This window comes from Phacochoerus africanus, chromosome 16, assembly GCF_016906955.1.
Source record: "Phacochoerus africanus isolate WHEZ1 chromosome 16, ROS_Pafr_v1, whole genome shotgun sequence".
In the NCBI taxonomy this organism is placed as follows: Eukaryota; Metazoa; Chordata; class Mammalia; order Artiodactyla; family Suidae; genus Phacochoerus; species Phacochoerus africanus.
The window spans coordinates 21231927-21255143 of record NC_062559.1 but is presented as its reverse complement, the minus strand read 5'-3'; the positions used below and the strand labels follow the sequence as shown (position 1 = coordinate 21255143).

The 23217-nt window shown below is 40.8% G+C and overlaps 1 protein-coding gene across 1 annotated transcript in view; it reads right to left on the bottom strand.

The window, feature by feature from the left end:
- The window catches only part of LOC125117317 (metabotropic glutamate receptor 8-like), a 200591-nt gene that overhangs the window by 1778 nt on the left and 175596 nt on the right, over nt 1-23217 (bottom strand). The window contains exons 4-5 of the mRNA XM_047763119.1: nt 1154-1289; nt 545-699 (exon numbers count right to left, since the gene is read on the bottom strand). Of these exons, the coding sequence (XP_047619075.1) occupies nt 545-699; nt 1154-1289 (291 nt within the window). The remainder of the gene's footprint in view (nt 1-544; nt 700-1153; nt 1290-23217) is intronic.

Genomic DNA, 23217 nt, shown 5'->3' with positions numbered 1-23217 from the left:
AGCTCCAATTAGACCCCTAGCCTGGGAACCTCCATGTGCCACGGGAGCGGCCCAAGAAGTGTCAAAAAGACAAAAAAAAAAAAAAATCTAGTGGGGAGTTCCTGTTGTGGCTCAGTGGTAATGAACACAAATAGTATCCATGAGGACATGGGTTTGATCTCTGGCCTCGCTCAGTGCGTTAAGGATCCAGCGACACCACGAGCTGTGGTATAGGCTGCAGATAAGGTTTGGATCCTGCGTTGCTGTGGCTGTGGTGTAGGCTGGCAGCTGCAGCTCTGATTGAACCCCTAGACTGGGAACTTCCACATGCCATGTGTGCAGCCATAAAAAGACAAAAAAAAAAGTGGGTAGTCTTTTCTATTCAAAATATATGTAATATGCTGAGTTCAATAGTTATTCTCTTGGCGATTTTGTCATCAGCGCTAAAAATTCCATCCAGAGCCACCAATAATGGATGCCTTTCATCATTTGCTGATACTCTGATTCTGCTTTTGAGTTTAGATTCAGTTGGAAATGAAACACATTCTCTGTGGTGCATCCTTACCATCAATTGATGCTCTTTTGGGCAAAATTGTCACAGCCCCTTCTGCAATCTCCTCCTGCTGATAAACGGGTGCTATTTTGGAGCCCCAGCTATCTGAGCCGATCCAGAGAAAATGCCCACTTTGGTTTAATTTTTTCGCTGCTTCCAATATCCTCCTATAAGAATAAAAAGAAATAAAACATACTGCATTTATCAAGAACCTCAACACAAATGTTACAAGACCAGCTTAGATCAAGTTATATATACTCAGCAGGTCAGCATTAAGCAACTAGTCAGTCTTCTAACTGCCTGAATCTTATCATCTCCTAAAGGAAATCTATTGGAGACTTTAATTCCAGCATCTGATAATTAGCCTTCTCCTTAACCTTATTCACATCATTCTGTCTATTACTGTTACTTGTCTCATTTCTTTCAGTCCCCAGGTTTTACTCGATAAACATTTCAGGCTGAGAAACTAGAAGGCTGCTATCTCTGTAGCAGAAGGCAGTTGCATGAGAACGCTGCAATTCCTGTGAAATCTCACACGCTTTTACATTGAACACGAAATATGTTAGAAAAAGATGTGGGCTGCAAATCTGGTCCTATATAAGGAAGAAAAGCAATCAGCACCTGATGTCATCTTCATTGGCAAACATAATCACTGCCCGAGCATTAGGTGTTTCTAGCAGGCGCTTGATAATTTTTTCAAATTCTCCAGGTCTTGGTTCACGTGGGATTTTCTGTGATTGAGCAATGCAAACACCACCTATTTATTTAAAAAAAAAAGAGAGAGAGAGAGTGATTCAGAAAGGACATTTATTGAACAAAATCAACGAGGTTAGCTACGTTATAAAAGCACATGATTCAGTAAAGGATATTGTTTCTCAACATACCTGTCTCTCTCACCTCTTAAAAGCAATGCCATCTGCATTACAATGTACAGATCAAATAAATCACATCAATGACTTAATCATACACCAGGTTTTTTTTTTCCAAGTGAAACAGTATTTTCGTGGATGTCTTGAAAAAATACCAAAGTGTGCAAAATGTGGGACAAGAGAGAAGGAGTGGAAAGAATGGCTGTTTTAATTCATTTAACATAACCCCAAAGACACGTGCCTGGGTTACTAAAAGTTATGATTAGGTCTGATAAGTGAGATCACTTGTTAAGAATGAAGGTCCTTTCACGACTTTTATTTACTAGTAGACCTCCTTTAATTTCCTTTTTTAGCTCACAGCGTTGCAGCAAGATTCTTATGCAGCCACAGAATATGTTATGAGACAAGTGGTCTTTAAGGCTATTTGAGACACAAGCAAGTTTCAAAGACACAAACCCTTAGTTGATGTATGTCTACATCATGAAAATCAAAATGACAGAAATCCCACCCCACTACCACCACAAACCCACACACACAAGACATACACACACACAAATAAGCCTCTTCTTTTGGCCTTTCCTTTAAGGCAGTGAGGAGCCAAAAAGAAAAGTTTAGAAAATATCCCTGCCCTCAGCCAGTGGGCTGGGATAAAAGAGGTCTCCTCCACTGCAGTGGTACAGAGGTAACACATTCTAATACTAGAAGAAAAAGCAATTATTATCAACTTGTTTCAACTACATTATGATTCAAACAGCTTTTTGAGCCACTTGAAAAGAAAATCACCATTTATTTATAGCATCGCTTCAATAGGCAAAGGTATTTTTACTTGCCAACAATTGGCAATGCATTCAGTCACCCAAATATCACTGGGTACCATTATACACAATGCATCAGGCTGGACACCAGGAATGCACAGTCTCATCCAGCAGTTACCATCTTGTCTGGGAGAGAGGCATTCCAATAAACCATCATGAAATGTGATAAATTTTAGAATTAAAAGAGCATACTACACCTTAGAAGTACAGAGGAAGGAGTGAAATGCTTCAGGACACTCGATTTAAGGGCAAGTATACATGAACAGAGGGACAAAAGTGGGTCATTTCTGGTAGAGGCCAAGGTATGAAGGAACCTTGCTTGATCATGACCTGTGGTAGAGACCGACAGGTGCTGAAGACGGAAAGAACGGCCAGGGCCAGCTTGACAATGACTCTGTTAGACATGCCAAATAATTTGGATTTTATCTTGAAATTAATGGGAACCTACTGGATGTTCATAAGCAGGAGAATTACATGACGAGCTGTATGCTTTAGGGAGAAACCTCAGATCTCCAAAGAAGAATCATGCAGTAGTCAGACACCGGGTGTCCAGTGTGTTGTGATCAGGTTTAACCTATGTGACAATACTATATGCTTAATGGTGCTAGAGCACTGATGGTTATTTTTCATACAAGTTAGAGCAATGCTAAATTTATCCCTGCAATAGCAATACTCTCACTAACCTTACAACATGCTCCTCGGGGTGGGAATTGCCCATAATCCACAGACTGCAACTGAACTCAGTTAGCCTACTGATATGCCATTATAGTTGTGATGATGGGAGTTCCCGTCGTGGCGCAGTGGTTAACGAATCCGACTAGGAACCATGAGGTTGCGGGTTCGGTCCCTGCCCTTGCTCAGTGGGTTAATGATCCGGCGTTGCCCTGAGCTGTGGTGGAGGTTGCAGACGCGGCTCGGATCCCGCGTTGCTGTGGCTCTGGCGTAGGCCGGTGGCTACAGCTCCAATTAGACCCCTAGCCGGGAACCTCCATACGCTGTGGGAGCGGCCCAAGAAATGGCAAAAAGACCAAAAAAAAAAAAAAAACAACAACCAAAAAAACACAACAAAAAAACTGTTGTGATGATGGATTCATTCCTTCACGAAGTGTTGATGGAGTGCCCACTGTTTCCCAGATACCATGCAGGGGATACAGATTTATAATGGTATATAAAATAGATACAGGCTTTGCTTTCACAGAGTTCAGAAATGTTATAAGAGGCTTACAACCTCCCCCCCAGAAGTATATGAATATAAGTTATGGCAAGTCCTATGAGGAAGACCAAGGGCATTTAATTTAGATTGAGGAACATTCAGGAAAAGGCTCCCTAAAGGTGATGTTATTTGGTTAAGGTCAGAAAGAAAAGAGAATAGGACAGAATTGCATGGGAAAGGACAGGAAAGAGCCCGTGGAGTTCATGGATGAAAGGGAAAGAGTATGGGAGGAAGATGGGGGCCAGAACGTGCATGGCGTTCAGAGCCTGTGGAAGATTATGAATAATTAAAGTGCCTATGTTTCAGTAGCCCATAGGAATAGGACTTGTCTCTGAACACTGCATTTCATGGAAGGCAAATGAATGAGGATTACTGATTGATGCAGGAGGGCAACCTGGAGTGGAAAGAACAGGAGGCCATGAGCCCAGTTCAGAGGTTACTGGAATGGGCCACGGGGAAGGATGACAGACAATGCAACCCCTGAGAAGGGGCAGGTGGACCTGTGAGCATCTGAGTTAGAATCAGTGGGATTCTGTGATATTTTCTCACCTTTATTGAGACAAAATTGACAAATAAAAACTGTATATATTTAGGTTGTACTGATTTGAGCTACGTAGTGAAGTAGTGGGAAAGCTCAAAGGGTGACTTGAGAATGTGGACATTGTGATCCATTTATGTGATGACACCATTCATTAAACAAATAGGAAATATAAGAGGGTAAGCAGGTTTGTAGAGGAGGAAAGAATGACTCTGATTCAGGACCAGTTGTTTTCAAAGTACCTGTGGAACATCAGACTGAAAAGGATGAGTCTGGAGCTAAGAGAAATGGGAGTTGCACTCAGTGTTGTCAAGGGCAGATACAGCAGGTAGTTGAAGGGCTGGGAATGAAGAGAGCACTCAAAGAAAATATTTAAATCAACCATTAGAAAAGGTGAATGACAGAGTTCTGAAAAACCACCAGCTTTGGGAAGACAGCTAGTGAAGGAGACTGGAAAGGGAGCAATTACACATTTTGAGGAGAAAACTTTGGGTACAAAATCTTAAGTTTCAGACTCAGTATAATGTGTTAAAAAATCAAACAAACGAACAAACTGTGGTGAGTGGACATATTATGTAAGCTCAGAAATGCAAGACCCCAACTGTAACACTGTGTAGGGAATGACAGCTATTTCTAAATATGACCACCCTTTGAACAAAATTGCTCTGATGACTTAAAGATTCCATTAAAGACATGCCATACCCTAAGTATCATTCTGAGGTTACTACTGACTATAGTCAGAAGAAATGAAGACCAGAAAAATTTTATTATGATTATCTCGGAGGAGGCAAACAGGCAATTCACACATATGTTTTAGTCTGAGTTCATCGGTTTATTCATTTACTGCAGATCTATTGAACATTTTTGTTTGTAAAAAGCTGAGTTAGGTTGGAATTTTACATAGTCTCAATCGAGTTCATATTTTTTATTCCTTTACCTCGTCTTTTATTTGTCAGCCTGGTCAATTCGTAGTCTCCTGGAAAGAGGGACTGCACAATTAATTTATTTCAGCTGAACAAATCTATATGAAGAACCTGCACCAACCACGTTTTGCTGTTTGGTGCCTTATGGATATTTTATTAAATGGTGGAGTGTATTACTCCCAAGTGATTGTAGTTAGAAGCCTGGAATTGTTTCTCTAGCCTCAAAACTCATTCACACATTCTATTTTCATATCAATCAAAAAGTCACACAGTTAATCCATTCATAAGCACTCATGGTCTACTACATTTCCGGAGCTATGTACATTCAAAGATTGCCTGTCCTCAACAGTCTTGTACAATTGAATGACAAAATATACACACAAAAAGACAGATAAGAATGTAAAATGATCTAAAGCTAAAAAAATCATAAGATCAAATCAAATTCAATAATAAATGATATGCTATCTCCCCAAATAGTCCAGTGATTTCACAAGAAGAGAGGTCATTATATACTGTTAGAGTCTGGTAAAATTACCAATGAAATTTAGTCTTATCAAAGATGGGTTTTTATACAATTTTCTTATCTATTATTTCAGTTTTTAAAGAGATTATCTGACTTGACTTAAGATTCTTAAGATGGGAAGAAGGATGAGGAGTGGGTCTCCATCAAAGGATATGGCTATCGCAGCTATTTTTTCACTTCACTCCGGAAGAGTACTTATTGTGTACAATTCAAGAGATACTAACCTTCCTGTTCTGCAGGTATGCCCAGTTCCTCAGAAATAATTTAATTTAATTATTTATTTTTTGTCTTTTGTCTTTTTAGGACCACACCCTCGGCATGTGAAGGTTCCCAGGCTAGGGGTCTAATTGGAGCTGTAGCCGCTGGCCTACACCACAGCCACAGCAATGCCAGATCCGAGCCGTGTCTGCAACCTACACCACAGCTCACGGCAATGCCAGATCCTTAACCCACTGAGCAAGGCCAAGGACTGAACCTGCAACCTCATGGTTTCTAGTCGGATTCGTTTCCGCTGAGCCACGATGGGAACTCCAAGAAATAAATGTTAAAGCTTAGCACTTAGGAAAAGAATGTTGTACAGAGGAATGTATAATTGGTGGTCTTCTAGAATTTTCTGTCTGGTTTACTTGCCTATGTAAATGTTTTCCCTTTGATTATTTAGTGATAATTAAAAGACCCTTTGTTAAACTGAACATTTTCATGTACTCTACAACATGTGATCTCTCCTTCCCAGTCTTTTTCACTCTGTACCTCCCTAGTCCTAGTGAAAGCATGCTAAGATAGGTATTGTCACCATATTTCTGATGAAGACACTGAGAAGCAAGGGCATCAATAGCTAGCAAGAGGTTGGAACCCAGCTTCAAAGCCAGATCCATCTAGTTTCAAGACTAGACTTTTTCCATCATCTGGCCCATCCGTAACTGACCATACCTGTCCTTAATGCTTTAGTGGATATGAATGAGTGATGAATAAGATAAAGCAAATTTAATGGCATTTAAAAGGCCCAGCAGGTCACCCCTGATAAATATATCTGGTAGCTAAACAAATACAGCACTTCTACTGGGCATTAAGAACTTAGTTAAGACACTTAGAATTCATACAGATTACATACACTATGTATGTTTAACTTACATAGTGAGTTAAACATCACTATGTAAGTAGTTTATCTTCAAAACATTCCAGCTGCCCCTGTAATGCACGTCTTCAGGAGAAATTTCCTGAGGTCTCTAGTCTTACACTTCACCTTTTCACTGCAGCAAACACAATAATTGCATATTTTTAAAATTCCACTATCTTTTTTTCTCACCCCCTGACTATAAGCTCCATGACTGCTGAATCTTGTCTTTCACATTTATCTCCATACCCCTAATACCTATCACTGTGCTTGGCATAGAGAGACTTGCAACAAATGCAAGACTTATAAGAGACACCACTGGTATAAACAGAAATGAGACAGTTCTGGCTTCAAACACCTCTTCGCTAAGGAAACAAAAGGAGGCATATAAATATTTTTTAAGTGGCACAAAAAGTAAAAAAAATTTGGACCATCCTACTTCAGAGGACACAAGAACAAATTTGTAAACAGTTCCACTTATTTGCATCTCTTTACCTCATGAGTGAATAGCCTGATGTCTCGGGTCTGAGAGGCCAAAACTTCTTTTCACATGTGTTGGTTTGCTAGTGCCGTAAAGTGCGGGAGTGAAGTGAAAACAGACCTGAGTCAGAAGACCTGAGGGTGGGTCCTGTGTGACTCTGAGCAAGTCTCTCATCGCTCAGCATCCTCATCTCTGTGACAGGTTCATAAAAACTATCTCCCAGGAATGTTAAGAGTCAGATTTAAAAGGGTGAAATGATAAAGTTGTGTACAGCCTGGTACATCACCACCACTGTTCATCCACACATCATCGTGACCAGAGAGGCTCATCACCAAAGCTGAGAGGGGAGCTGTTTAATAGTCTGTCCTAAAACATGAGACAGTCAACAGGCCAGACTCCCTGAACTCTTCACCATTTTGTATATACCATGATGAAACATCCTATGTTCTGCAAAGGGATACTTGCCCATTTGTTGATGCCAATGGTAAGATGACCAGATGTCATTTTTTACCTATAATTGGTCATCACAATGTGATTGGGGCAGTTTCAATGTCAGAGAATGGAATGAGTTACTTACTTCTCCTCTGCAACCTGCTAATTCCTACACTAAGGATCCAGGTTTCCTTTTGGAGGGAGTTTATAAATATTTTGAAGATCTAGGTTGAAAATTAGAATGTAATACTTTAAAAGAATAATGTAATGGTAAAAGCTATTCATCCTTTAATGGTGTCAACCCTTAAGAAGGAAAAGTAGAAACATCCACATGTTCTGTTTAATTTAAACATGTGTCTATAGATTATTAAGAGGCTGGAATAGCAACTTTTAAGATAATATTGTTGCAGCCATAGGAGTTTGAAATGTATGCTATTTGCTCTTGGCCTCCACCCGATGGAGAACCAGAGAAGGAGGCAGGACTGGGCAGAGGAGAAGTCCAGCTGGCTGTGGCCCAATGACAAACTCCCAGTACCACAGGGAGCCCTAAGGCTAGAATGACCTCCAGAGTTGCTCTGAACTAGGTCAGGTAGAATAGACCATTATACTTCCACATCTATCCGTCTCTGGATGTGTTATCCTGGGAAAGGGGGCAGATACTTTGGGCAAGGCGGCTCTCCACAGCCAGGTCATCCTTGAAGGGCCTGTTCTAAGTCTCCCTACAAGGCAAGGGCATCAGGACCTCCACTGAATGGGTCTCCGAAGGGGGAATCACCAGATGTAAGAATTGAAATTTATAGAGAACTGAAGATACAGTATCTCTGAAATGATAGGGCAAGTCAAATAATTAATCAAATTTCATTATTTAGTTTCAAAACTCTGCACAAAGAAAGGCAACCTATACAAACAGTGCACAAGTGGAACTGTAGACAGCTCAGACAAAAGAACTAGGATCATAACCCCCCCTGTATTTCAACAGAGAGGTTTTGTTAAAGCAATCTGCAGGGATAAAGAATTGCATTCTTCGTTACTGCTTATTTTTAAGAACAAAATCTCTATTAATAAAGTAGAAGGAGAAAAATAAAACAAGAAACAATGTCACAGCACTAACTTCCAACTGTGATGGAAATCGAGGAGGATTAAATTATTAGGAATGAAATCACTTACAAAGCTGTGTATAGAATAGTGAATGTGATTTTCTTTAAACAGCATGATTATTACCAGTGTCCCAAGTGGGTTCCCAATTTTTGTCAAGTTAAGTTCTAAGTAAATCAGATCAAGCCTCTGGTTATCTAACTTGTTGGATCTGCATGGCAGACTGGTTTGGATACATAAAAAAAAATCAACAAAATTACCGTTTTATCAAAGGTAAGACTATTGGTAAAAAAAAATGATGGGTCAAAATTGTTGGTTGATCAAGAAATTGCTTATAATTGACCCCAAAATATATGGGATATAGTCAGTCAACTATTCTTTCTTTCTTTAGGGCCATATCAGCAGCAAAGGGGAGTTCCCAGGCTAGAGGTCAAATCGGAGCTGTAGCTGCTGGCCTACACCACAGCCCCAGCAATGCCAGGTCCTAGCCACATCTGTGGACTACACCACAGCTCACAGCAACACCAGATCCTTAACCACATTCTCTTGGATACTAGTCAGGTTTGTTACTGCTGAGCCACAATGTGAACTCCATATTTAATTACTTCTTAGGAATGAACATTCAAATAACAGCAATGAGCAAAAACAAATAACCAGGTTTTTTTTTTTTTTTCTTTCCTAAAGACAATAAGAAACATGACAACTCTTGGAGTTTCCGTAGTGGTGCAGTCGTTAACGAATCTGACTAGGAACCATGAGGTTTCAGGTTCGATCCCTGGCCTTGCTCAGTGGGTTAAGGATCTGGCGTTGCTGTGAGCTGTGGTGTAGGTCACAGACGTGGCTCAGATCCTGCGTTGCTGTGGCTCTGGTGTAGGCTGGTGGCTACAGCACCAATTGGACCCCTAGCCTGGGAACCTCCATATGCAGCAGGTGCAGCCCTAGATAAGGCAAAAGGACAGAAAAAACAAACAAACAAACATGACAACTCTTCGAAGTGTCTGGATCCCAATCCTGATTCACTGGGAGTGAGGAGTTTTCCCACCATCACCGAGCAATTCTATAGACACCAATGCAGTGTCCTACAATTCAACTCAATTCTGATAACTATCTACTCGGAGACTGTTAGATTCCACAGGTTAAGTCTGACGAGACTGCCCATCCGCCACGTCAGCTGTCAGTGGTGAGCCCAGGTTGTTCTCTGTGCTTCTGATAAACTATCTATAAATCAGAGGTTCCCAAAACCTCCTCCATGGGTTCGATTAATTTGCTCACAGAAATTAGGAGAAAGATTTTACTCACCAGATCACTGATTTATTATAAAAGGATGTGACTCAGGAGTAGCCAGATGGAAGAGATGCATGGAGGAGGTATGGGGAGAGGGCATGGAGCTCCCATGCTCTCTCTGAATCTCCAAGTGCCCACCAACTCTGAAGATCTCCAAACCCAATTCCTTCCAGAAGCTTCGTTACATAGTCATGATTGACTGAATCATTGGCCACTGGTGACTGAATTCAATCTCCAGAGCTTCTCCTCTCCCTGCAGTTGGGAGATGAGACTGAAAGTTCCAACCCTCCATCCCTTGTTGGTTCTCCTGACAACCGGCCCTCACCCTGAGACTGAGACCCAAAGTCATGTCATCAACATAACAAAAAACGCCTTTATCACTTTTTTTTTTGGTCTTTTTGCCTTTTCTAGGGCTGCTCCCGCAGCATATGGAGGTTCCCAGGCTAGGGGTCGAATCGGAGCTGTAGCCACTGGCCTACGCCAGAGCCACAGCAACGTGGGATCCGAGCCGCGTCTGCAACCTACACCACAGCTCACGGCAACGCTGGATCATTAACCCACTGAGCAAGGGCAGGGACCGAACCCGAAACCTCATGGTTCCTAGTCGGATTCGTTAACCACTGCGCCACAACGGGAACTCCCTTTATCACTTTTATCGCTTAGGAAATTCCAAGAGCTTTAAGGAGCTCTGTGCCAGAAACTGGATGAAGATGAAATACGTATTTCTTATTATAAAATCACAGTAGCCCAATTCTCTTCCCTAATTACCCTGGACATCACTTCCCTCCCTCTTGCTGGAGACATGAGTAAAATAACAATTGGGCCTGATGTAATTGGTCCTTTAGTGATGGTTCAGTAAAATTTGTTCTAAGGTTGGAATAAGTGTCATCACGCCTCTTGTAACAGTATTTTCACCTCCTTATGTGGTGTACAACTGGGACTCAGCAGCAAAGCGCACAACGTGATGAAAGTGCGTCTGTTTGCCAGCTTCAAGTGCACTTTGTGAGAGAGAAAATGTATCTTGCACATCACAGCGAAGAAAAAGTGTGATCTTTAACAACATGGATTAAAAGAGCAAAACTGCACCTAAATCTATGATCATCTCCCCGCCACACACCTGGCACCAATAAACACGTTATGCTTTTTCTTCTCTCAAATGCCCTCTCACCCTTAAAGGGACTCTGAAAAGCAATGAAATGAGGGGATGAAAGCCCTGGCACAGAAGGGGCACGAGCCCTGTGCTCCTCCCCTCTGGGTCTCCTGAAGAATGGCACTAGGGACAATCCAGTATGGAAAGGACTGGCTCAGAGAGCCCCTCTCCTGCCTGCCCCCGTGGTACCCACAGAGATGATGATGCTGGGGGGCAGATTGGGCTGGAACAGGTTCGCTGGGTCAGTCTTCATATGTGCTCAGCTTTGTCACACAGCCACAACTCATCACAGAGACACAGAGTGGTGTGGCGTTATGAACGCTGTCTCTGTGGCTAGACTTACCAGCTCCAAATCCTGGCCCTTCTTCAGCTAGCTCTGTGAAGCTGGGTAGGTTCTGTGACTTCTCTGTGCCCCTGTCCCTCAATCTAAAGATTATCTTCGAAATGCGTTATTGCGAAGGCATTGAATAACCACTCAACAGATTCATTTTTTTTTTCAGAAAACAAGTGAGTTGTAAATTGCTTAAAATCAAAATTGACAAACCCCAAGCAGAAACAGTACGTCACTTTCACCATGCAAAAATTACCTATAACATTAATCCTAGATGCCTCAAATGTCATTCCCACGAAAGTACACAGAATAACAACACTTACTAGAGGAGCCAGTCAATGGGGATGTTAACTACGGAAGGTTCTACCCTAGAAGGGAAACTCATGCCCACGACCACGAGAACTAAATTCCTTATGTATTGCCTCTTCCTCCTCCTAAAAGCTGGAACTATCAAAGGAGACATGGGTACAGTAGGAGGGAAAATTTCAGGAAGAGAAAGGAAGAAGTAGAAGAAGGAGGAGGAGGAGGAAGGGGAGGATGGGAGGAGGAGGGAACCAGGAAGGGGAGAGAGTGAGACAAGAAATGACGTGACCTAGGGGGAAGAAAAAGAAAAGAGAACAAGAGTACAGAGAGGAGATTCTGGAGGGCACAACATCTGCACCAAGTATCTTTGGAGCTGGGAAAAAAAACTTAGATTCTCTGTAGGGTCACAAGAGCAAATGTGGGGTAAGGAACACTTGGAGAAGGAGCACTTGACTAGGTTTAAGTAAGTTTTACTAATGTGTTGAGTGCAATTGTATTTACCTGGATTATTTTCTGAGTACTATTTGTGGAGTGTTTGAGATTGTTTTCTTTTGTCTGTTCGTTTTTATCACTTCACAGTGGATTCCCAGATATTGGGGCCAACACTATGACAGGAAGGTTTCAAAAAATAATACCAAGTCCCTGTAAACGCTCAAATGCCCATTATGAACAAACTCTCAAAGAAAAGAGAGATTTCATATTTTCCAGCCCATTGCCTGGAAAAACCATCATGCCAATGACCACTGGAACCCAAGTGAGCACTTTTACATTTCTTACCCATTCTGGACTAGAAAAAAATACTATTATTGGACTGTGAATTAAGCTCATTACAATAACAGATTAGAAATTAGGAATTCAGTTGTGAATGGGGAATTCATTCTGGAGTCATGCCAATTAAATTAGTGGGGGGGGGGTAGTGAACAATCATGGTATCCAGCATCCTTCAGTCATTCAATATTTAGTGAGTACTAGTACATGTCAGAAACTTCTTAGACATAGAATATACAGCAGTTGATAATAAAGCGAGGGTCCCTGACTTTACAGGGCTCACATCTCAGTGTACCTCTAGAGTTTTGTGAAGCCTAATACCTGTGGCATTCTTTGGATGTGTGACGAATATGTGAATGAATAAGAAGTTCCTATTTCATGATAGAGTGGAATGATCTAATATAGAGATAAGAAGCCTATCCATGTATTTAAAATACCATCATTCAGAAAACGGCAAAGCGCCTCTGCAGCTAGCTATACAGTCTAAAGTCATTGCCAAATACCTTCTGCAAGTTGGTCACTATCAATAGTACTTCAAGAGCAGCTATTAGAGCTTGCAAAGCACAAACATTCTTCTACCCCCAAAATATCTTGGTCCACTTATCAGCATTACCTGAATTCTACTATATATGGGCTTTCAAACAGAGGTCTTTACCCAAAGCAGCATTTTAACAGATACTCAAGGCGATGACATTCTCGATTTAAAGAAGGAACTAATAGTTGAAAACTCATTATTCTTTTAGCTGAATAACTCTTCAGAGCAAGGGCTGCACTACAACAAATGTACGACAGTGGCTAAGCTAAGAAAGAGACTTCGGAGAACAAAACTAAGCACCAAAAGCATTTAAAATAAAAACTCAGTCCTTCAAGTAAATGCAAGTCCTTGCAGTGTTTCTCTAGGCAGTACAAGATAATCTTCCACCGTAAAATCTGATCTCTCTGCTTGAGAAATATAAAGGTTTAAAAATATAGTTATATATTTGACGTCTTGGATTCAAATCGAACTAAAAAGAGAGAAGAGTGACTTGACATGTTTTTGACTGCAAGCCATCAGACACTTTAGTTATTTAAAGGACTCTAAAAAATGGTAATAGCTTTATGGATGTGTAATTGATATACAAAACAAAACACCTGCATATGTTCAATGTATACAGTTTGGTGAGTCTGGACCATTACATCACCTACGATACTATCACTACAAGCAAGGTGACAAACACATTCATCATTTGCAAAAGCTTCTTTGTGTCTCATGTCCCCCTGTCATGTGTATGCGGCAAGAACACTTCACATGCTATCTACCCTCTTAACAAAATTCTAAGTGATACCATGCTGATCTCCGTAGGCACTGTTTTGTACAGGAGACCTCTCAACCTTATTCCTCGTGATTAAAAAATGTATCTGCATGGAACAACTTTCCATTTCCCCTTCCTCCCAGCCCCTGGCAGCCGCCATTCTCTCGGTTACTATGGGTTGATTACTTTAGACATCTCACATAAGTAGAACCGTAGGGCATTTGTCCTTCTGACCCTGGCTTATTTTACTTAGCCTAATATCCTTCCGGTTAATCCCTGTTGTCTGAAACAGAAGGATTTCCTTCTTTGCTAAGGTTGAATAATATTCCACTTTACGGATATTCCACATTTGCTTTATCCATTCATCTGCCAATGGACATTTGGGTTGTTTCCATGTCTTGGCTATTGTGAATAGTGCTGCAAAGAACACAGGAGTGCAGATATATCTTCCAGATCCTGATTTCAATTCTTTTGGGTAAATACCCAATAGTGAGATTGTGCTATTATATAGTCATTTCATTTTTAATTTTTTTAGAGGAAGCTCTACTATTTTCCATAATGGTTATACCATTTTACATCCACTCTAACAATGTACAAGGGTTCCATTCTCTCCACATCCTTGTCAACACTTGCTATATTTTGTTGTTTGTTTGACGATTGCCATCCTAATATGTGTGTGAAGTGATCTGAAATTGTAGTTTTTTTGGTTTTTTTTTGTGTGAGTGTTTTTTTTAAGGGCTGCACCTGCAGCATACAGAAGTTCCCAGGGTAGGGGTCACATCGGAGCGACAGCTGACAGCCTAGGCCACAGCCACAGCAACACAGGATCTAAGCCTCCTCTGTGACATACATCACACCTCATGGAAATGCCAGATCCTTAACCCACTGACCGAGGCCAAGGATCACACCCCTGTCCTCACGGATACTAGTCGGGTTTGTTACCACTGAGCCAGAGTGGGAACTTGCTCTCATTGTAGTTTTGTCTGTTTGTTCTTTTGTCTCTTCTAGGGCCGCACCCGTGGCGTATGGAGGCTCTCAGGCTAGGGGTCCAATCGGAGCTGTGGCCACCGGCCTACGCCAGAGCCACAGCAACGCGGGATCCGAGCCGCGTCTGAGACCTACACCACAGTTCATGGCAACGTCAGATCCTTAACCCACTGAGCCAGGCCAGGGATTGAACCCACAACCTCATGGTTCCTAGTCGGATTTGTTAACCACTGAGCCATGACGGGACCTCCTCATTGTAGTTTTGATTTGTGTTTTCCCTGATGATCAGTGATACTGAGCACTTTTTCAAATACATAGTTGTATCTGTATGTTTTCTTGGGAGAAGTATCGCTTTAGGTTCTTTGACCATTTTTGTTCTTTGACCATTTTTAAATGGAGTTATTTGGGTTTTTCCTATTGTATTGTAGGCTTTTAAGGGCTCTTGTTAAAGTTTAGGTTGGAGTTTACTCAAAATAGAGGACAATGAATAATTTGAAATGCAAGACTCCCCATGTTCAAAAGAAATGAACCCTAGTGCCTTTTCCTTAACTGCAAAACCTGTTTTTGAAGAAACAGAAAATAACATTAATAATGGCATGCTGAAGACTACTAGTCCACCATGCTTTAATATCTCATTTCACCCTTATAATATCCCATGTTATTGAATAAGTAGAGTAAACATCATGAACTTAGTTTTACATTGAGGAAACTGTCCTTAAGTTCACACAGCTAGCAAGGTGTCAAGTGCAGACCTTGTGACTCTTATTCTAATAGCCAAGTATATTTATTGTACTTTGCAATTCTCTCTCAGAATTGTCCCCTTGGTCATTAAATCTCATCATTAAATCTCCTTAATGTGCATAATTAAACAGCATCAATAGGTAACATAATATAATGAAAATATGAACTCCGAAGTTTTTATGCCATTAGGACTGAATAATTTAGGAAAACGGTTTTTAATCTGGTTCAGGTTGGACAGAAATTTCATTAATTAATAGCCTCTCAAAAGAGTATCCTGCAGGCTTCTTCTCCCCATGAACACAGGCATGCCCACCATCACTCACGGAGCATTAACTGAGCGTTTACTACATGCTGAGTGCTCTGTTGGAATCGGGAGATAAAAACAAATGAATAAGAAGACATGGTCCCTGGTCTTGAGACACTCCCAGTAAATAACACAATATGTAAACAATATTACAATCTGATGTGAGAGATGCTACAATGCAGGGTAGCCTAGGGAAATGAGACCAAGAAACCAGAATCTAGTTAACCATAAATAAGATTCACCAGCTCCTGCCAGTGACTGTAGGAATGCATGCTCAAAGAAGCATAAAAAGTAGCTGTGTGGTACACACATACACACCAGGATCAACAAGTCAGAAAACACTTCAGCAGGGAGCTTCTGATTTATCCAGCCAGAAACCAGCCAAATCTATTTCCAGTAGATATTACCAGTCAGCCAACATGTTCAGTACTTCCTGTAACAATGTGATTGTGTTTAATAATTTAAATATGATGTAATAAACACCCTGCATTTATGTACCGGGGGGGATTTAATTTTACTTGTCCGCAGTAAGATACAGACAACTCACCTTGAGGTAAAAGGAACATGGGGGAAAACATTTAAATATCCATTAAAAATGGCCACTTGAAGGGGAAATAACAAAGCTTCAATTCTAAGAACCAAGATTTCAATACATTTTAATCATAACTAATCAGTTTATATATACATGACTTTATTTCAATGTTAAAACATGTCAGAACTTGCAAGAATAGTTTTTTTAAAAAATTTTATTCCTATTATTGCAAACCGTGGATGAACAAGCCAGGGCAAAATTGCATCATTTAAGGATTCACTATCAAACATTCTTTCACCGAAACCAAGAAACATCTATGCCTGGGGTGTGATAGGAAATAGAGCAGGTGCATTATAACATTTTACATTAAATTACATCATTTATCTAAGGTGGTTCTCAGAAAAGAATATTAAGCTTTCAGTAATCCCACATCATCAAAGCACAAAAATGAAAACTGATCAGAACCACAAATGACAAAAGGATAACCATTTGTTACCGCATACATTTCTGTGACATAATTTCTACAATTTCCGTTCATGCAATGACTCCCCGATAAAACCCACTCTCTTTACAAATGCATTACAGTTTATCCATATACTATAGCATGTGAATACCCACAGAATAAAAAGCAGTTCTGCTTGTGGGGGGAAAAAAATCCCAAAACATGAATAGTATGAAAGACGTACTGGCTCTCACTCTAACAAGTTTACTCATGACTGGATAGAATTTTCCAGTTCCTACGCTGGATCATTCCCATGTTTCTTCTGTAGAACTCTCTCCGGCTATCAATTTCCTCACTGGTCAAAAGAAGGCTGCTTGATGGGATGATCTCCAGGTTCCTTTGAATTTCAACATTTTGTCTTTCTATGAATATAACACAGAGACTACCTCCCAGAAGTACTGTGAATTACAGAAGTTCTAACAGGGGAAGAGAAAGAACATCCTGTAAAATACAACAAATTGCTCTTTTTTTTAAGCCTGTAAGAGATGAACTAGAAGGGACACAAGACAACTTCAATTCAAAATTACCAAGCCTGGCTTCGCGAGTCAGAGCATGACTGGGTAACTTCAAAATTAATTTTTACAAGAGTATATGAGTCTCCGCCAGGTGCTTGCAGTCTGGAGACCAGTTTATCGAAGCACTCTCATTCCTTCCCAGATCTGTGGAAGGAAACTATTACATTTAGAATGGATAAGCAATGAAGACTCCCTGTACTGCATAGGGAACTACATCTAATCTCTCGGGATAGAAAATGATAGAAGATAGAATGAGAACAAGAATGTGTATATACACACACAAATATATATATATATATATATATACACAAATATATATACACATATATACAAATATATATATATATATATATATAAAAGGGTTGCTATGCTCTACTACAGAAATATTCTGATAAAAACTTTTTACAAAGGAAATGAGATGGGGGATCGGCATAGCTGTGATGAAGATGGAGGTATCTCCACGTGGATTTCTTCATTAATAGCTTTCACTTCAGTATTCAGTAATAGCTGCTCTTCTCTTATCTTTTAATTTCCCTTATTTCTTCATCCTACCCCACTTTCTTTTTCTCTTCTCTTACCCCACTCTCTCCACTCTCAAAAATCAGAAAATGGTGACAGGTCCCTGGAGGCAGCACACTTCCAAGACCATCTGTCCTGCTGGTCCCTAAGATTCACTAACAGGACAGAGCAGCAAAAACAACTGCTGTGTGGTATGGAGTCTGCTTAAGCACTGAAACTAAAACACATCCGTTTATCTCCACTTCCTCCAAACAACCAACTAAATTGTTGAGGCTAAAATGGGGAAAACAGGAAAGAAATGTCATCAGTGTTTTGAAAGCTGAAAAGCAGATGGTGATCAAGCCTTAACTGACTTAACCAGAGTAGAAAAAAATTGAAAGGAAAGCCCACAAAATGTAGGGATGCAGCTGATACCAATAGAAACCACCTGACCCTCCACCAGGAGGCTCTCAGAGTGGAGGCATAGGAGAGGGGCGGGGGAGAGTCCAGAAGGTAGGGGTGAAATAGAAGTGGGGGAAAATCCTCTCCAAGTGTCTTCCTCCAAGACAGGCCCTCTGCACAGAAGATCAGAGGGCCATGCTGTGTAGAGGATGAATTCAGGACACCAGATCCAGCAAGGACTGAACAAGTTTCTATAAAGTGAAAGCCTCTATGGGGAGCCCCTGGTTCCCCTTCTCTGCTTAGCACCCAGATTTCTGTCACCTAACTTTGTCTCCCAGGCAGGAAGAGTCGTCTCTGGAGAAATTGGCCAAGGGGAACCCCATACTGATACTCATAGATCGATGTCACCCAACTAAATAACTGTGTCTACTTTATTTATTTATTTATGTCTTTTTAAGGCCACACCTACAGCATATAGAAGTTCCCAGACTAGGGGTCAAGTTGGAGCTGCAGTGGCCAGCCACAGCCATATCAACGCAGGATCTGAGCCACGTCTGTAACCCATGTCACAGCTCACCACAATGCTAGGTCCTTAACCCACTGAGCGAGGCCAGGGACTGAACACGCATCCTCATGGATATTAGTTGGGTTTAAGCCATGACGGGAACTCCTACTTGCTCATTTTAAAGTAAAGGCCAGTTGGAAGTTCCCTTGTGGCACAATGGGTTCAGGATTCAATCTTGCTGCAACTGTGGCGTAGGACATAACTGCAGTGTGGGTTTGATCCCTGGCGAGGAACTTCTACATGCTGCAGGTGTGGCAAGAAAGGAAGGAAAGAAAGAAGGGAGGGAGGAAGGAGAGAAGAAAGAAAGGAAGGAAGGAAGAAAAGCCCAGTCTGTGAACTTGACCCACATGTCCCAAGCTTCAAAATAGCGTCAGGACAACTGGATTCTTAATGTCGCACCAAAGAGAAATCAGCAGACAGAAACAAGGCACAAGCAGAGGTGACTTCAAGAATATTAATATTCTGAGAGGGAAGACATTATGTCCATGCAACAAGAATAGGAGGCTATAAAAACAGGAACATTCTGAGAATAAGAGCTCCTGGAAATTAAAAAAGATGAGTGAGAGAGAAATAGCTCAATAGATAAGATATAAGAGGAAGTTGAGGAAATATTTCAGAAAGTAAAACAAATGAAAAATCCTTATGCAATTAGAGGATTCATCCAAGAAGTTCAACATTCAAACTCTGAAGTCTCCAAAGGAAATAAAGAGAGGCCATTACTAAAGAAATGGAAGAATAGTTCTGAGAACTGAAGAACATGAGTTTTTGAATTGAAAATGCCCACCAAATTTCTGGCAAGAAGAAAAGAGAAAGAAGAGAAAGGGAAATACCCACAGAAAGGAATATTCACACAAGATTTTAAAATCAGTGGAGAGTGAAAACAGATGATAGAAAAAGGATTAGAGCTCAGAAGGGCTTCAGGATTCTCAGCAGCAGTGTGGTTCATCAGGAAAAAATGGCTCAAAATCTTCAAGTGATGAGGAAAGACAAATTTTATTCCAGAAAAACATCAAACTATAAATCAAATGTGTGGGTAAAATAAAGTCAATTTTGAACGTGCAGAAATCTCAAAACTCTTTAGTTTCCATGCACCCTTTTTAGAAAGTTCTTGAAGGATGTACACCATCCAAGCAAGGAAGGAAACAAGATAGAAGAAGACTCCAAATGCAGCTAACAGGTGATCCAACACAGAAAAGGTCAAAGGACTTCTCAAAGTGATGATGACAGGAGGTCAGAGTTAGCAGTGTGGAACTCGTCCAGAGATCATCCTGTCCAGGTTAGAGATGGAAGACTCCAGAAGTATCTCCCAGGAAAAAAAGAACCAGAATGGACAGACTGTTTGATATATTTGGATGTACTGAAAGGATATGTACAGTTTTGCCAGGGTGTGAAGATGAATTCAAAAGAGATATATAGAAAATGACATGTAATGGCAAAATAAAAAATTATTAATTCCACGAAAAACAAAATGTCTATTAGAAGAGAAAGGTTGTTTTAGTACCTCTCTAAATCAATTGTAGCATCATGTGCAGTCATTATAATAGAAACACCGAATATTAGTTGGACCAAAATGGTGATGCAATCCTGCCAGAAGGTCTGGAAGAGATGTGTGTGTGTGTGTGTGTGTGTGTGTGTCTATGTGCACATGCATGTGCAATTTGTGTCTGCAACTTTTGTATGGTGGGAAGTAAGTCATCATCTTCTGTAACAAGAAGACCATAAAGATGAAAGTTAAAAATCCAGATAGCAGCATGAACATGTTATGTGAGGAAATAGAGACCAAAATCAGAGGGGAAAAAAATGAAAGAAGTTGAAAAGTCACTTTCTAGAGGATCAAGATTCAAAAGTGGAAAGAGCAGGGTACATGCTTGCCCTTTTTGTTAAGCCTGGTTGCGTTATATATGATATGACTGGGATAAAATGCGTGCTTGGGGCTCTGCTTTTAAAGTCATAAGTAGGAAAAAAAAAGATGGCTTTCTATCTATCTCTTAAGGGAAGGCTCTTCCATAACTGAGTTTCTCTTTAAAACGTTTCTGCATCTTTTTTGTTTGTTTAGGGCTGCACATGTGGCATATTCAAGTTCCCAGGCTAGGGATTGAATCAGAGCTGCTCACCTATGCCTACACCTTAGCAATGTGGGATCCCAGCCACGTCTGTGACCTACATCACAGCTCTCAGCAACGCCGGATCCTTAACTCACTGAGCTAGGCCAGGGATCGAACCCTGATGAGTGGATATTAGTCGGGTTCGCTTCTGCTGAGCCAAAACGGGAACTCCCTGTTTCCACATCTTCATACCTATGCCTGTATTATCTTAATTGGTGTTTTGTTTCTTCAATTTTTCAATGGCATAGCAGATGCTTGTTTAATTTTCTTGGGACTGAAACCCAGACAACAAAGGATACTGACAAAAACAATAATTAATAAGAACAATACGACAACTCACATTGCCAGAGTTTAAAGTACCAGCTTTCATCTCAGTTAAAGCTAACCTGTCCATAGGTTGTTTTTCGCCCAAACTCCGAAGATTCTCCTCAGATGTATCAGTAACTGTTATCAATGACCGAAAAGACCTATCACTTACACAAAACCACAACTGACCCTTTATCTAGATACTATTTGCAATTTAAAATGTTTGTTGCTATGTTAAAGAAAATGAGTTCTCTCACAGAAGGATGTAATTGTCACCCAGTCAATCTTATTTGAGTATTTCAAGGACCACAAGGGAATAAAGCTCTATAGGCAAAGTGGCTTCTGGGCAGAGGGGGGCACAGCGGGGCCCAGAGTGGGGGTGTGCAGCCAAGGGCATTGGTGGAAATTACTCTAGTATCCTAACTATCAGGTACCTGAGTTTATAGCGACTTTGGTAGGCGTTCAATAGTACTTCACAAGAGAAGCAGGTAGGAGTGAGAAATGTACCAGAAACTGTCATCTGAACCCCTCCAGAGAGAGTCCGAAGCCCTGACAAGGGTGTTTCAGGAAGGCTTGAGAAGGTATGAAAAACTTCTTGGCCAAATTTTAGCTCATCCATCCAGAATTGAAACTGGAAGAATTTTAAATGGGAAATAAATCACAGATTTCAATCATCTGTGATTCGAATACATCTACATGTATTTTTAATATATGTTGTACATTGAAGCACTGGAAATCAGTCTGCATGTCACAGTTCTCCAGAGATGTGCGCTGATTTCTTTGCCAACAACGAATAGGCTGCCTGCCTCTAGGCGACGTGGTGAAAGACAGACCCACCTCCCCTCCACTGCCCCTGCCTCAGCACGCACAGGGGACAAAGGTGAAGCAAACAGCAGCCGTGGGTAAAGTCTCCTGCCAGCACTGCGTAGGCATGGAGGATGGGAGCCCAGACCCCGATTTTCACAGAATTTGGGATCCAAGGGGCAAATGAAGAAAAGGTATTAGATTCATGTCAGTCCTTCATTTTAATACCAAGTAATACATACTCATTTTAAATCTCACAGATTTTTGTCCCACCACCAGCAGGGCATAAAATTGGAAATAATCATGCACCCTAACAACACAACTCAAAAAGTGTTAAGTTCTTTCCCTGCATTATGTCACCGTACAATAGAGATCATATTGCATAAACCCTCCAGGTGTCATGGGTGTCCCAGAGGTGGTGACTTATGTGACATGGGGCAGTGACATTGTTTCCTAGTAACAAGTTTTTCTCAATCTCCGCCAACAGATAATCCAGAGCCCTCATGAGGGTAATATTACCTTTCTTTCTCTCTCTCTTTTTTTTTTTTTTTTGGTCCTATTAAAATGACTTCTGTGTGATTTATCTTTTTTTAATTTTAGAAAAAAGTATCCATTCATCTTCTTAGTGGTCAGTGATGTCAATAGGAACCAGGTTCTTTTCAGGCTCCACCTGGACACAGCATTGGGCAAAGGAAGTTAGTGGACACGGGTGCCTCTTGGAGCTTACAATTTATGTAAGACGTTTAATGAGGAGAGAGAGGCAGAAAGAGGTCCATGCCATTTCACGAGGACCAGATGCAAAGCTACGTAAATGCTAGCTCACTGTCCTCCAGGAAAGTGAGTCTCCAGTGAGTATCGGGGACCCAGATAGGCAAGATTGCAATTTACTTGAGAAAAAGAGAGAAGTGGGCAAAGAAGAGAGAGAAGGAGGAAAGGGAAGAGCCCACAGCTCCTGGATGAAAAGGAGAAGCTTCTGAAGAGTTTTAGGTGTGATGTGACATTAAGAGAACAGCAAGAAATCCAACACGAGCTACTTCTTCCTGTTTTCTATTTATTATTATTAATCATGAAAAATAGCCAGAATAACACTTGGTTTGTCACTTTTAGAGCTCAGAGCATACATTGCGTCTATTTTCTGCAGCATGGTTAGCATTCAGTTTATTTTTGCATGGGTGCTAGAGCACAACATGAGCATAAAACTGTGAAAAATTAAATAGCTCAAAAGTGTAGGTGGGCTTCTGTGAAATTTGTGCTGAATGAATTTTTAGAAAGCAAAATGCAGTACTAGAATTG